Source organism: Canis lupus, chromosome 18 (assembly GCF_003254725.2).
Source record: "Canis lupus dingo isolate Sandy chromosome 18, ASM325472v2, whole genome shotgun sequence".
NCBI lineage: Eukaryota > Metazoa > Chordata > Mammalia > Carnivora > Canidae > Canis > Canis lupus.
Genome location: NC_064260.1, coordinates 40,172,239 through 40,189,237, shown reverse-complemented (window position 1 = coordinate 40,189,237; position 16,999 = coordinate 40,172,239). Strand labels below are relative to the sequence as shown.

Sequence of the window (16,999 nt, the reverse complement as noted above, 5' to 3'; positions counted from 1 at the left end):
TCAAATCATTGGTTTCCCTTTCCAAAACCTTTCAGTGCACCAAACTTTCCTTATGGCATTTTTCATCTCTGTGTTTCTAAGTGTATAGATAAGAGGATTGAGCATGGGGACGATAATTGTGTAGAAGAGTGTAAATACTTTATCCTCTGGTAAAGTTGTGGCAGGCCTAATGTAAACAAAGATGACAGGTGCAAAAAACAGGATCACAACTGTGATGTGGGAGCTGCAAGTGGAAAGCGCCTTGTGGCGGTTCTCTGCAGAATATGCTCTCACATTATATAATATCATAAAGTAGGAGGCCATCAAAACCACAAAGATCACCAGTCCCATCAGGCCAGAATTGGCAATGACTAAGAAACCAATTTTGTGTGTATCAATGCATGCCAGTTTCAACAAAGGATATACATCACAGAAATAGTGATCTATTTCATTGGGTCCACAAAAAGGTAAAAAAATTGTAAGAAGAAACAGGCCAAGGGAATGTAGAAACCCCCCTGCACATGATGCTCTGAGAATTGAGTTACATCTTTGCCTATTCATGAGGATGGCATAGTGGAGTGGTTTGCAGATGGCCACATAGCGATCATAGGCCATTCCTGTGATGATGAAGACCTCAACCCCTCCAAAGAAATGTGTAGTAAATAGCTGTGTCATGCAGTTTTTATAGGAAATGACCTTATTCTCTGTCAGTAAGTCTGTCATTAGTTTGGGTGTCACAGTGGAGGTATAGAGGAGGTCTGAGAGGGCAAGGTAATTAAGGAAGAAATACATGGGCTGATTAATTAGCTGACTGCATGTGATGGAAGCCATAATAATCAAATTCCCCAACCAGATAGCTAGATAACAGAGTAAGAAAAATAAAAAGCAAAGGATTTGGACTTTCTTATTCTTAGAAAGTCCCAAGAGAATAAATTCAGTAACATTGTTCCTATTTTCCATGATCTGATGCTCCGGAAAGGTATCTGAAATGACAAAAGCAATGAAGCAAATCATTGATGAGAAAAAGGAAATCTAATATTCAATTAAAATGACCTAATGCATGTTTTAAGACATTAGCCATTTTAATCCATTGAAATCATTCATTCATTTAATAAAATCCTTTCAAATATCTAGTGCCAATATTCTTCCAGGAACTTTGGATATAGTGATGAATTAAACAAAGTCCTAGCTTTTGTGAAATTAAATTCTTTTGGGAGAAAGCAGTAAATTCTACTCATAAAAAGTAAAAAAAAGAGAGCTATCAAATAGTGTTAAGTATTTGTTCAAATACTAAGTTCAAAGTATGCTTATTAATGCAAATAGTGTTAAGTATTAATTCAATTAATATTAAGGAAACATAATGTAGCATCTTAGGATGTAAACTGGAGGTAACCATAGAATTTACCTGAACAGATGGTTTCTAATGAGACCACAAAAATGGTGGAGGGGCATGTGAGTGCTTGGCATATAGTCAATGTTAAATAAGGATTAACTAAAGAAAAAGCTTGAGAGCAAACAGTGTGCTATAGGCTTGAGGGAATAATACAATATTAGAAATAACCATTTGACCATTAATCAGGTAATTCATGATAGAACTAAAGAGGAAATTGTTTTTCTAAGTGGACTTGTAATCTTTTTAGATTTAAAAAAGAAAATAGTTGGGATGCTTGGGTGGCTCAGTGGTTGAGCATCTGCCTTCAGCTCAGGTGGTGATCCCAGGATCCTGGGATCAAGTCCTACATTGGGCTCTTTGAGGGAAGCCTGCTTCTCCCTTTGCCTATGTCTCTGCCTCTCTCTTTCTGTGTCTATCATGAATAAATAGGTAAAATCTTTAAGAAATAAAAGAAGAAATAACTACAGAAATTACTCCATTAAACTTTTATATTACTTAAGAGTTATTTCTAGCTTAATGTATCTATAGTTCTGCTTTTCCTATTTCTGTCCATTGAGGGATTATAGGAAAACCAACCTTAGTTTTAAATTTTTATTCTTGGGCAGCCCGGGGGGCTCAGCGGTTTAGCGCCGCATTCAGCCAGGGTGTGATCCTGGGGACCCGGAATCGAGTCCCACATCGAGCTCCCTGCAAGGAGCCCGCTTCTCCCTCTGCCTGTGTCTCTGCCTCTCTCTCTCTCTCTCTCTGTGTGTCTCTCATGAATAAATAAATAAAATCTTTTTAAATAATAAATAAAATAAAATTTTATTCTTGGTTCAGTAATTTTTAAATGAATTAAAACATGTGTATACATCATTGGTGTCTTCTGCTTTTATATAGAATTGGATTTATTCTACTACAAGTAAAATTAAACTTATGCTAATTAAGATGCATGTAGTTGAAAAAATATATATATTCATATTTTACTTTTCTTAACTTTAGAATTATTAGTTAGGAGTGCAAGACTGCTTCTTTATAAGATATATATATCCAAAGTGCAAAAGTTCTTCAATTTATATTTAGTTATGCTATATCCAAGAGAAATTAATTAAATATTTAAGTAAATTAACAATGGCTATGTCATGATAATTACATTATGAAGATTTAAATTTTCTAATTTATACTCTTTTTATTGTCCAAAACTTTTACCATGAACTATTTATTTTTAGAAAAAGGTATATTTTGTAAACAAAAGTGTATTTTACATTAGTAATGCTTATGATTAAAATTAATTTGAAGGTATCTTTGTAAATATAACTATTCATTTATCCTTTAGATCAACCCTAGTTCTGAACATAGCTCTGATACTTAAATGCAAGATTCTCTACTTCATTATTTTCTTGGTTTTCATAGTTTAAAATATTGAAGAATTATGCCCACTAGAGTCTGGAAGCCCACTTAAATTTTTATAGGAAACTAAGACCAGGAGGTCACACTGAAAATTATTTAGTCTTAAGTGAGAATTTATTGAGAAACAAAAGTACATTGATTTTCAACAGGTTTCTTTTAGTTGAATGGTTGATAAACCTGCAAATTCTGTTCAAGTTTGCTAAATTAAAAGGGATATTTCAATTCTTTGTGTCAATAATACCAAAGATCTTGCATTGTCAGACAAAACAAATAAGGACTCAGAAAATTAAAAAAAAAAAAAAAAGCACTCAGAGCCCAAAGCATTACAGGACTTTGAATTTTGTTGTCACAAGACTGTGACTCAGCATGGAATGAAGAAATGATATGAAGATCAACATACATTTCTTTTTAATAATTCCCTATTTTTTCTAATTACCTACTCTTTCAAATAGTAACTTTTCCAAAAAGTTATTTGAAGGACATTTTATCAAGTGATCAATTATGGTTGCCTAGGTTGGGGACATACAAAAAACTGGACTCCTTTAATTTCAAAACAGAGCCCCCAAACACAATACAATATAATAACGGAGCTTGCTTTGCTCCATCATTTTCTCCCATACCTTCTTCGAGAATCTGCCCGTACAAATGATATGATCCTAGAAAATAATTTAATTTCTTTGTGTTCTGTCAAACAGAAGCAGTTATACTACATTCCAGGTAATTGTCTGGTAAATGCATTATAGCAGTAGATCTTAATTGCTGATTCCCTAGGATTTGGGGCTCCCATCCATACAATAAAGGAATTGGAAAGATCTCTCCCCAGATTTTGACTATGTGACTCTTGATTCCCCATTAGTTTGGGGAAAACACCTGTCTGCCTCTATTATGTCTTCCATGCTCCATTGGTTAAATTGAAACTGTAGAAAATATAGTATTGACAAGTTTATTACCATGTCTGTGCTTCAGTTTCCTTCTCTGTTAAATTGAAGTAGCAATAATACCTCCATGTCAGGTGGTGTTTGAAATAATAAAGTTCATAAATGAGAAATTTCTTATAAAAGTGCCTGAAAAGTATTATATATTCAATAAATGTTAGCCCCTTTCTACAATTACTAAATGTAAGATCAAAGACCTAGAGAAATTGTAAGTAGATCAGATGAGAAATTGTACCTTGTACTATCCCTCTCTTCACAATATTGAAAATAACAGAAACTTTGGCGATCGATCCTAGTTCTGAACATACCTCTGATACTTAAATGCAAGATTCTCCACTTCCTTAAACATTTTCTTGGTTTTCATAAAATGAGCATCACAGTGCCTAACTTACGGAATTATTGTGAAACTCAAATAAAATAATGCATATGAAGCTCAATGTTCAAAAATCTACTACTTGCTCTTGTTTCCTCATTGGAACTTCTTATAATGTTATAAATGCAGGAGGTACTCAAGATAGAAAAATGATAGGAGACTTAGAAATTAAGAAGTTAAGTTCTGGAGCTACATAAAATTATATAGGATCTTGGCTCCAAAATTCATGGAAAAATCTTGGGAAAAGATATTTAACCTCATTTTCATCATTTATAAAATGAATAATACTATAACTCTGAGGTCTAATATAAGGATTCAATGAGCTCATTTATGTAAAAGCTTAGTACAGAACGTAGTATATAAAAATTAGATACTCAAATATTTTTAGCATTAATATTATACATTTTTGCCATACCAGTGGACATAAATATAAATTAAGGATGTCATATTATTTTTATTACAAATTTTGAATAGCTTATTGAAAACACATAATATTTCAACAGGGGTAAATGAAGGTAGGTAGATAAGACATAGCATAGATTCCCTACCATGAACAATCTGCTCTTTCTTACCTGAGGGCTGGGTTTCTCACATGGGGGATCCCATTCTCTCATTTAAACAAAATCTTTCCCTCCTTGTCAGCTGATCTTCAGCCCACAGACCTGAAGATCAATATCTTGCTTAGGACAGTCCTTTAATGCTTTTGGTTTCTTTCCTTTGAATTCATTCACTCTCTCTACATTACTAGAATGTTCACATTCCCCTTTCACCTAGAAAAAAAATTATCTATATTAAACCTAGAAAAAATAAACATATCACACAGATATTAAAAATTTTAGTAGGTTGATCAAAAATTTTGCCATACAATTTGCTTCTTCACAGTCTTAGAATCATATCAGTATTTTACTGCTTAATCGTTTTATATTCAGACCCCCCTCACGGAAACACAGTCCAGTGACCTGCTTAGCCAGTAGATCCTTCTTCATATTCAACTGTTCTTGACCACGGAATATCAAAGGCTCATGATATGATTACATTTATGAATTTCTAAACAAGACAAAACAAATAAATCTACTAATACTTTGATGGCTCTTGAGAAAATGACACTGATAACATCTACACACAAATCTCAAGCCCACTACAACCATGGTTTGCTATAGACAGAAGACAAGGCAGACAGAGCTTTCCCCAAATTTTAAAAGTCATATTTTAATGATTATGGATTTTCCCCATCTAACAGTTTATTAGAAACATTAGATATAAATTATAATCAGAATGACTCAAGTACTCTTTTGAAGTAAAATGACTAATCTATTTATGAACTAGACTTAACTTACCAGCTACTTAACTCAGCAGAAAGATGTGTTGTAAGCTGAGGCTTCACATCTAAGATAAAGTCAAAATAAAAAAAAATTAACATTCCTCTGCAATAATGTCTCAAATTGCATAAAGTCTTATGAAATAACTCTTGTAATATATCATTAATAGAGATACATTTGGCAAACTGAGCCAAATTTGAGATTTTTAGCATATTGTTTTTCCATTTCTAAAAAAGAAATGTGTCTCTCTGATATTCACCTTTGCCTCTCTCTATATATAGATATACATATCTATATATATAAATACACACACTTTTAGATATTTATATTTCTATATTTTGATGTATTTTGATATATATTATATATATGCTTTTTGATATCAAATTGGTATTTAAAGCAAATTCTGAGAAAACATATTTATAGAATAGCTAACATCTCTGAGGGTTTAAAAATTTCCCATCAGTATACTTTTGCCAAAGATATGAATCATTGCTTAATATTCTCCCTAACAGTGATGCCAAAGTCCATAATTATATTTCCCTAATGCATCAGTATCCAAAGCACTGAGATTACTAGATGTGGGACACAGGACTATAAGGAAACATTGTGCATAATGTTCAAACAGAAAAATATTACAATAAATAAAATGGTATCAATTCTTTCATTTAAAAAATATTTACTTTCACCTACCTACCTCTAAGAAGTGTCAGTTGGGGCACCTGGGTGTTGGAATCAATTGAGCCTCAGGCTCTCAGTTTCTACTTGGGTTGTGGTTTAAGGGTTGTGAGATGGAGCCCCGTGTAGAGTTCCCTGATCAGTATAGAGTCTGTTTGGGACTCTCTCTTCCTCTTCCTCCCCAACTCCCAAAATAAATAAGAAAATCTTAAAAAAAAAATCAAAATTAAAAGAGTCAGTTGGATAAAATACAGTGTAGAGAATGCCTTAGGTGGACAAAACATCTCTGCTTCAATGAGGCTGGAGACTGAAGGAAGAGAAAGATAATAAACAAAACAAACAAATATATTACAAGCAGCATATTCAAAAGCAAAGAACAGGGGTACTGTTAGTCCTTTTTTCTTTTAATTTATGGAAACTTTATTAAATAGTAAGCCTTTGACTTTTTTATGTTGTACAGGTATTGCTACTTGACGGTCTCTTGAATTAGCATTTTGTCTTTTTTATACCTAAAAAGTCTTGCCTTCATATTTAATCTAAAACTGCCACTATTTGATTTAACTTTAAAAAAAAAATTTACTTTTTCCTTATTGTGTACCTAAAAGCTTGTTAGACCTTTTCATCTATTATTGAAATTGTCTTAAACAGCAGATGTCTATGAATGCATCTATTTTAATAGTTTCTTGGTAAATTTCCACAATATTTTAAGATATCTGCATGCTTAGATTTTTAATTTTCATGTTTTATTCCTCATTTCAAGAAAGTTACCTTTAATTTCCTTTATTATATAGAGAACTTATAAAGGGAATTTGCTTTAATCTATTTGTTTTCTGAATGTAATAACAGGAAGACTTAGAATTCTTATAGTATATCTCAACTTCTTTGATAGAAATATTAATTGTAATCTATGTAGGCAACAGGTGTGTGTAGGCCGATGGGGAGGGAGCTCTAAATCCAGACTTTCTGGTTTCAAACAACAACTGTACTACTGTTTCAATAGACTTTAGTCTTAATGTAATAAAGGGATTTTACATCATAGTAAAATATTTTAAAACTCTTCAGTATTGAGGTGTTTCCTGCAAGTATCTTACCTTTACCATTTTGTTCTGTTTTCTTCAATTTACTTCCTTCAATGAACTACCCTCTACTCTCTTCTGTGTCTACTTTTGCTCACTAAATTAAGTTTCATCAATTCCAGCCATCTGTATTCTGAATACAAAGCAATTCGGAAAGCTTTGAATCTCAATCTCCTGTCCTTTGTGGAAGAGAGAAGTGAGTATGATTTGTTCATTTTTAAACTAACATTTGTTTTTGGTTTTCATATTTTTCTGTTTTTGAAATCGTGTTCAAGAGACCTGATAAAAAGGATGGTAAACACAGACTACATTTATATTATTCCAGACCCCATTTCCTCAGTTCCTTGGCCAAAGCATTAAAATCTATGTTTCCTTAAGTTTATCTCAATGCTCTAACTTTACCAGGTGTTGCATTGTTAAAACTCCTTCCTTGTTTCCCAATTCAGCATGCGGTCTCTTCCTTTCAAGCTAAAATTTTCCTGGTGAGCTTTTTAATGTTTACATGCTCCTTAAATAAATAATGCATAAAGTTACAATATTATGCTTTTAGCCTATAAACAGTTTGCCTCATATTAACTTTATTTAAATCAGCCAATGGCTGCAATGATTTGGTGAAGCATGCCTTGACCTGGGAATTAGAGATAAATTTTTGGATATTCATTTAGTCAGAAAGACACTAAAATTCTGTGAAACAGCTTTATTCTTATATAAAATAGGGTATATAGGGTATATTGTAATTCCATAAAGTGGAAAAGGTGGTAAACTATCTAAAATTATTAAGAAAATTGCTAAGGGAGCTGGATCTAATATATATATATATATATATATATATATATATATATATATCAAATAAATAGACTGTATTAAACCTAGGAATAAAAAGTAGAATAGGCAATATGAGGTTCAATTTATAATAATAAGAAAACAATAAGTAATTTACAAATATATTTTACTAAGAGAAACTCTAGATCAATAGGAAATTGTATGACCTTAATTAAAACAATAAAATAAACACTGACAGAATCATATCTCAAAGATTTAGATCAAAAATAGTATCATAAAAACAGTAATTTCCTGAATTAATATATAATTGTAATTTTATTTTCAATTCAGATCCAAAGACATTTTTGTTTTCCTTTTTAATAACATAATCCTAAGGTTTATAAAGAGTTGGTGCTCAAGAAGAGGCAAAACAAAAACAAAAACAAAACCCAAATCTATATTAATTGAGATTGTCTTCAATCATATTTAATGAAAAACAGTTTAGGAACTTAAGCAAATCTATTCTGATGTAACAATAAGTCCATAAAAATAGAGTTATGTATACAATGATAGTATTTATTTATTTATTTATTTGTTTATTTATTTATTTTTTAATTTTTATTTATTTACTTATGATAGTCACAGAGAGAGAGAGAGGCAGAGACACAGGCAGAGGGAGAAGCAGGCTCCATGCACCGGGAGCCTGATATGGGATTCGATTCCGGGTCTCCAGGATCGCACCCTGGGCCAAAGGCAGGCGCCAAACCGCTGCGCCACCCAGGGATCCCCCAATGATAGTATTTAAAACCATGATACAGTTGATTGAATGATGTAGTTGCTGATATAGCTGGGACTCAATCTTTCCAGGTTTTTGCTCTACCATGTTTTTCACAAACACTTGCCATTATTATTGCAAAGTGGCTACTCTACCTCTAGCCTTTTTCATTTTCTTTTTAAGTAGGCTCCAAACACACTGTGGAGCCCAAGGTGGGGTTTGAACTTAGGTGCTTGAGATCGAGACTTGAGCTGAGATCAAAAGTCAGACACTTAACCAACCGAACCACCCAGGTGCCCCAGTCGTTTTTTTTTTTTTTTTTTAATGTAGTTGATGCCATCTTTATTTACAGACTAATAAAAAATATTAAATTCAACTAGATATATTACATTTGTCATACATCCTATAGTTGTGAGGCCAGCCCTATGTGGAAGACTGAATAGGTGAAGAGTGGGTTACATAATAAGGATGTCAAATAACATGCAACTTATACATCAATCTCTATATTTTGTTTCTGAACATGAAAACAAAATAAGGCACTGTGTAGGGAATAAAACCAGGACCAAGGACAAGCTGTGTTAACTTTTGACAACTGTTCAGTTATAATTACCAAGACTCACAACATTTTCATCTCTCTTAAACTTGTTTTACCAGCCTCATAACCAAATGTTATGAACACTCTCTGTTCATCACATCACAAACCCTCCTTAATGTCCATTTCCCAGTTACCCCACCCCACCATCCACCACCCCTCCAGTAACAGTCAGTTTGTTTCCCAGAGTTGAGACTCTCATGGTTTGTCTCTCTCTCTGATTCCTTCCCATTCAATTTTCCCTCCCTTCCTCTATGATCTTTTGCAGTGTTTCTTATATTCCACTTGAGTGAAACCATGAAAATTGTCTTTCTCTGATTGACTTATTTCACCCAGCATAATACTTCCAGTTTCTGCGAAGTATTCATCCTTTCTGATGGCTAATATTCCATTGTACATATAGACCACATCTTCTTATCCATTCATCTGTTGTGTACTTCTAAACACCTTCCAGGAAGCTCACAGTAGCATCTGAGCAAGAGTGCTCTTGTGTAGACTTTGCAGACCAAGGTTAAGCAGGAATGAGGAGCAAAGTGATTTGTACAATTTTAAACTACCCAGAAAATTTTTCCTTCTGCTTTTCAGTCATTGAAAGCTACTAACATCATAACCACCTCATACAATCCATATTATACAGCATCTTCATAGAAATGCCAATTCAAGGCTGTTCAAAGACACTTTGTGGATTTATTAGATTGTTCTTGAAAATCAAAAGGTTTTAGCAATTATTTCCAAAGGCTTCTGTCTAATAAAGGATATTCTCTGAAAAAAATGCCATGGCCATCCCATCTGCTGGCTGTGTTTTTTAAAAAAAATAAGAGGCAGCCGGGTAACTCAGCAGTTTAGCACCACCTTCGACCCAGGGCCTGATCTTGGAGACCCGAGATCGAGTCCCATGTTGGGCTCCCTGCATGGAGCTTGCTTCTCCCTCTGCCTGTGTGTGTGTCTCTTTCTCTCCTCTCTGTGTCTCTCATGAATAAATAAATAAAATCTAAAAAAAAATAATAAGAATAACATGGTGTTAAGTCACAGAAAAACAACAACAACAACGCTTTCAGATACGCTACGATGGAATTATTTTTGCTAAATGAATACAGTGGCTAAAATTTAGCTTGCAGGGGATCCCTGGGTGGTTCAGCGGTTTAGCACCTGCCTTCGGCCCAGGGCATGATCCTGGAGACCCAGGATCGAGTCCCACATCGGGTCCCCTGCATAGGGCCTGCTTCTCCCTCTGCCTGTGTTTCTACCTCTCTCTCTGTGTCTCTCATGAATAAATAAATAAAATCTTTAAAAATAAATAAATAAAATAAAATTCAACTTGCAGATATCATGTCATGTCTGGGATATATATTTGGTGCAGGTGGAATGCATAGGGGAAAAACATTTTTCTTTTAAGAGGCTTAGCCTGTCAGAAGCAACCAATAACATGCAGCTTGCTTATTCAGTTGTACAATTAAATACTAGCTTTTGCTTGGGGATAACATTATGCTACAAAGTATTTTAATATCAGTAACAATATACACTGCAGAAGTACGTTTCCACTACAAATTAACACAGTGATATACGTATTAAAACCACTCAAAATAACCCATAATTGAACAATAGCTAAAATAAAACATTTATAAAGAGCAAAACCAAATGAAATATATACATTGTACAGACTTACCAATGAACAAATATATAATGCATCTAGGGAAGAGAAGTTAATGTGTTTCATATCACATAACATCTGAATATGAGACATGAAGATACTCATAATGATCCAAAAGTGTTGTAGGCTTTCTCCCACTTAATAGTCCCTTAAAGTTATCTTCTTTAGAACAATGATCTTGGCAAACTATGGCCTCTTTAAAAGCAATGTTTACACTTTTTCCAGCAGGGTACAGTGGCCTGTCAGGACAGTAAATAAGAAATCTAGGTAGGCAACATCTGAAATAGTATGCAAAATAAGAACCATGAAAGTATATTTGCTTTCTCAGGCATTAATTCAATAAGGAATTTGTTTTGGAAAGGACAAATAATTTTTGGGGGAGAGAATTTGGAACCCAGAGATATTTCTGAATATATCTAAAGAATGTATTAGGTGATAAATATATAGTTTTATTAATATACTCCCTTTTTTAGGTATTCTCTGTCATTAGCAATTTTTCTCAATATACGTATTTAGTATTTATTCATTCCACACATATTTATTAGTTATTATACACTAGCTATTATTCCAGGAACATAGTGAAAAAACCCACAGATACCATGCCTTCCTTGAGCTTGCATTTAATTGATACAGTCACTGAATAAGGTTAATACATAAAAAATATAACAGGTAAAATACTTTTAAGTATAAGGATAAAATAAAACAATGAAGAGAGATCAAAAGAATCCAGGTATGGATGTGAATGTGTATGGACATTCTAAAGACATCGAGCAGCCTATCGACTGATGAATGGATAAAGAAGATGTGGTATATATCTATAATGGAATATTACTAAGCCATAAAAAAGAATGAAATCTTACCATTTGCAATGACATGGATAGAGCTAGAGAGTATAATACTAAGTAAAATTAGTCAGTCAGAGAAAGACAAATACCATGTGATTTTACTCATATGTAGAGTTTGAGTAACAAAACAAATAAGCAAAGGGAAAAGAAGAGAGAGAAGGAGGCAAACCAAGAAATAGACTCTTAACTGTAAAGAACAAACTGATGATTACCATAGGGGAAGAGGCAGGTGGGGGGAGGGATGAAATAGGTGATGGGGATTAAGTAGTGCACTTGTTGTGATGACTGGGTATTATATGGAAGTGTTAAATCACTATGTTGCACACCTGAAGCTAATACTACACTCTAAATTAACTAACTGGAATTTAAATAAAAACTTTAAAAAAGAAGTTGGCCAGGAAAGAATTCACAGAGAAGTTGACTTCTGAATAATGAGTCAGGAGAATAAGTTGACTAGCTGTACAAATACCTGAATAGGGATGCTTCCCAGGACCAGCCATGCGGGGGAAGTTCAAGATAACAGGCCAATGAAGGTGGATAGAACAAGCAGGAGATGTCATTAGAGAAGTAAGGGGTCCAAATTATGTGGAGTGCCTAGAACTTAGCTTTTTGACTTTGAATAATGTTGCCCAGTTGACAATAAAAAGTGAGAGCAAGTACAGAAGAAAGCAGACCAGATCGGGGTTTATTACAATAATTCACTGAGCATGGATGGGTACATGGAGAGAAGGAGGGGTTCAAGGGAGAGGTTAGTGTTGCAAGATTAAAATTTTGGGCTCATCCACACATAAAGACTATTTAAAACCACTAGATTGTGTGAAATGATGAAAAAAAAAAGAGTTTTAAGCCCCAAGCCCTATGACAGTCCAACATAGAGTTTAGTGAGACAACCAAGTGTAATGAAAAGATTTTTGGTAAGAGGAAAACCAGCAGAGTATGGTGACCCCAAAGCCAAATCAAAATGTCTCAAGGTAAAAAGAGGGTTCAACTCTGTGAAATTCCAGATACATCAATGCAGAAACCATTGACAATCCTGAAAAGAGCAGCTTCAGTGAAGTGGGAGAGGAGATAATCTGATTTGAGAAATTAAGTAAATCTGGAGAAGGAAAATTATTACATACAGTGTAAGATGAAAAAAATCAGAACGGGGGAATTGGATTGGAAAACAAGGAACAGAAGGGAATTTTTTGGTTTATTTTTATTTTTATTCTAATAGGCTTCATGCCCAGCATGGAGCTTGAACTCAGGACTCTGAGATTTTACCCACTCATCTAGCCAGGTGCCCCTGTTTGTTTTATTTTGGATGAAAGAAAGTTTATTTTGTTAAAGGATAAATTTTAAAAGAGGATATAATCATGATTTTTATGTAAATAATGAACCAACACATCAAAGGTTTTATTTAACTCAGTTTGAATGCAGAAACCAATAAGATGTTACCATTGGTTCAGACCACCACAATATGTTCCACACATTTAGTCTGGTAAGGAATGCTGAAATGAATTTGTAAGTAGATGCAAAACTAGCAAAATATCCACAAGGCTCCAATCAGTTGCATTTCATTGGACCTGTTTTGCATTTCTATGGACAGGCATTCTTGGCATTGCTAGTATTTTCTATGAGTTAACTTCCTTATCTATAGCATTGTAAAATATCCTAATCAAAGACAATGAAAGGAGAATAATATGAATGGAAGTAAGGACATTCACTAAATTGCAAAGAATCTCATCATTTTCCCTACAGTTTTATGTAGATATCAATGATTCCGTTGGAGAGAGGATAATTGCTCTTGAAGAGAAAGAAAGGGGAATCAATGAAGTGATGACAAAGATGTTCTTGAGAAGGTGAGAAGTTTTAGTTTTCAATAATACAAATCTGACTGGACTGGAGGACAAAGCTTCTGAAGCAATGTCAAAGTTCACAGTTTTGCTGGTCTTTCCCAGAGCCTCTGCTCATTGTACAGCAGAAAGTGATCTTTCACATTTCTGTTCTGCGGCTGTTCTCTGACTTGTACCTGTTTAAGCCTTTCTTGAGGCCTCTGATATAGCTGTTGAAAGACAAAGAACAACTTAAAGTATATCAGTGTATTTTTCAAGAATTTTTGCAGTCGATATTTTCACTTCCACTTGTTGGCTATTTTAAACTGAGTCACAAAAACAAAACAAAACAAAACAAAAAACTGAGTCACAACACTGCTATTTTTCTCTTCACGCTCTCCACCCATTTTAGGAAAGCCTCAGCAACAGTAACCCATCTTTATTTAGTATGTCTCCTGTATCAACTTGAAACAAATTCTTCTGCAAGCATTTCATGTTCAAAGAGTTTACAAAGAATTTTCAAGTTTCTCTTCTGTTCTAATCAATTATTCAATGGCCTGATTTTAATCCTAGATGTTTCTGATTTGGGGCAAATTTTAAATTTCTCCAAGGTGACTTTAAATTACCACTAAAAACAAAAACAAGGGATGCCTGCATGGCTCAGTAGTTGAGCATCAGCCTTTGGCTCAGGGCATGATCCCAGGCCCTGGGATCGAGTCCCACATCAGGCTTCTCTCGAGGAGCCTGCTTCTCCCTCTGCCTATATCTCTGCCTCTCTCTCTCTCTCTCTCTGTGTGTGTCTCTCATGAATGAATGAATAAATAAATAAATAAATAAATAAATAAATAAATAAATATAAATCTTTATTAAAAAATAAAAATAAAAACAAAACAAAACAAACCCCGAACAAAACAAAACCTTCCTTTCAATCCTACAGTGCTAAAAAATGCACCATTGAGTTTAAGTGATATTTTCCACTTGCTCATTCTAAGAAAAATGTAAGCTCACCAATAACAGAAATGTGAATGTCACATTAATTTTTTCCATCCTTATATCTCACTTTTCCAGGGAAAGGTGCTAGAATTAGCTGGAGAGGTACAATTTGTTTATATATGAACAGAGTTAGAAGAATAAGTGCCTTGGAGCAAAAGTAAAGGTTTTGTTGTGGGGCTTGGGATGATATGCTAGTGTTGGGCATATGAGATGTGTGCCCAGAATGCCACTGGCTATAAAAATGACCAGAGTAGAAGCTGAATTTGTTGAGAAATATCATGGCATATAAATTGGAACTGTTAGGATATTCTTTAATAGATGCAGGTAAAAGTTCAGAATTTTTTTAGCATTGTTTGGTGGCTAGAATTGGCTTCATTGAATGTAGCCAATACCCCAAAATGAGCTACATGGGCTTGCATTGTTAATCTGTGTGGCACGGTGCCTTGGGTTGTCTGCTGATAAATATTCTAAGTTAGTTGCACAGACAAGGGATCAATGGGGTAGAAGAGATATAAATAAGAAAACTAGAAAAAGTATAGCAGAGAGGAGTCTGGGTAAATATGGGGAATCTTAATCTTTTGCTCATATTTAGGGCTACCCATGTTACATAGAGACACAGAGGCAAGCATTATGCATTTTAAAGGTTTCAGAGTAGAGAAGTCATATATTCAACAAGCTCTGTGGGGAAAATAAGGATGCCTTTCAGTTTATGTCCTTACTTCCCATGACGTGGCACCAAAATTTCCTTATGGCATTCTTCATCTCCATGTTTCTTAGTGTGTATATGAGAGGGTTGAGCATAGGGGCAAAGACAGTGTAAAAAAGAGCAAACACTTTGTCTTCTGGTAATGTAGTTGCTGGTCGAATATAAATAAAGAGTAAAGGAGCAAAAAAGAGAACCACCACAGTGATGTGGGAACTGCATGTGGAAAGAGCTTTGTGACGATTCTCTGCAGAGTAGGACCTGATAGTATATAGGATCACAGCATAGGATACCAACAAGACGACAAAAGTCACCAGACCCATCAGTCCCGAATTGGCAACGACCAGAAGACCGATTCTGCTTGTATCCTTGCAAGCCAGCTTCAGCAAAGGGTACACATCGCAGAAGAAGTGATCTATTTCATTGGGGCCACAGTAGGGTAAAACGATGGCAAGGAGAAACTGACCGAAGGAATGAAGGAATCCACCAATACAGGAAGCTGCAAGAATGGCATCACATTTCCACCGGCTCATGATGAGGGTGTAGTGCAGGGGTTTGCAGATGGCCACATAACGGTCATAGGCCATCCCGGTGAGGATGAAGACCTCAATTCCTCCAAAGAAGTGCATGGTAAAGAGCTGTGTCATGCAGCCATTGTAGGAAATGACCTTCTTTTCAGACAGCAAGTCAATGATTAACTTGGGGGTCACAGTGGAGGTGTAACAAAGGTCTGCCAGGGATAGGAAACTCAAGAAGAAATACATTGGGTGGTTAATAAGTTGACTGCAGATGATAGAAATCATGACAAGTAGGTTTCCAATCAAAATTGCAATGTAACAGAGTAAGAACAGTAAAAAGCAGAGGACTTCTATTTCCTTTTTCTGAGAAAGTCCTAAAAGAATAAATTCTGTGATGTTATTCCTATTTTCCATGATCCAGAGCAGTTTGTGGCTACCTGAAATTAGATAAATTATGAATTCTTATGATATATATTTAAATATGGAGATACATATCATTTGTTGATAAGGGGCAGATTATAATGAAAAGTGTCCAAAGGTCGAATAAAACAGAAATTTGTATTTAATTGATGAAGGCTTTTCTGCAGATCTTTTTATTCCTTTCCTGAAAATATTAATTAGTGATAAACATCTTGGGTGCCTGAAATGAAGACTAACACTGTAAAATACAGTATATTTATGTAATCATTCTATTAACATATACTATAAAACATGACTGAATATTATGCCCCAAAAGCTTTACAAAAATGGTGTTTTTAGACAAGGAAAAATGTGTCTTTGCTGTTCTTATTCTTTAGTATTGAGAAAATACATTGAGAGAAAACACAAAAAACTGAAAATGTATGTAGTACAATAAGTGGATAAAGTTATATGTGAGAAATTTCCTGCTGTATGTCCCACGTGGAAAGGAAACAAATAGAAAAACCAACCAATGTATTTAGAACCATGAAATATTTATTTATTTATTTATTTATTTATTTATTTATTTATTTATTGTGTGTTTATTTATTTATTTTTAAAGATTTTATTTATTTATTCATGAGAGACACACACACACAGAGAGAGAGAGAGAGAGAGAGAGACAGGCAGAGGGAGAAGCAGGCTCCATGCAGGTAGCCTGACATGGGACTCCATCCCGGTTTTCCAGGATCACAACCTGGGCTGAAGGTGCTGCTAAACTGCTGAACCACCTGTGCTGCCCCAGAAC

The 16,999-nt window shown here is 34.4% G+C and overlaps 2 protein-coding genes across 2 annotated transcripts; both read right to left on the bottom strand.

The window, feature by feature from the left end:
- LOC112663121 (olfactory receptor 4P4-like) lies at positions 1 to 939 on the bottom strand. The gene has a single exon (XM_025451701.3). It carries the CDS (start codon positions 937 to 939, stop codon positions 1 to 3), a length of 939 nt encoding a protein of 312 aa, XP_025307486.1.
- Positions 940 to 15,273: 14,334 nt separating this feature from the next.
- LOC112663122 (olfactory receptor 4P4-like) lies at positions 15,274 to 16,206 on the bottom strand. Its single transcript, XM_025451703.3, has one exon. The coding sequence runs from the start codon at positions 16,204 to 16,206 to the stop codon at positions 15,274 to 15,276; it is 933 nt and encodes a 310-aa protein (XP_025307488.3).
- Positions 16,207 to 16,999: the final 793 nt, after the last annotated feature.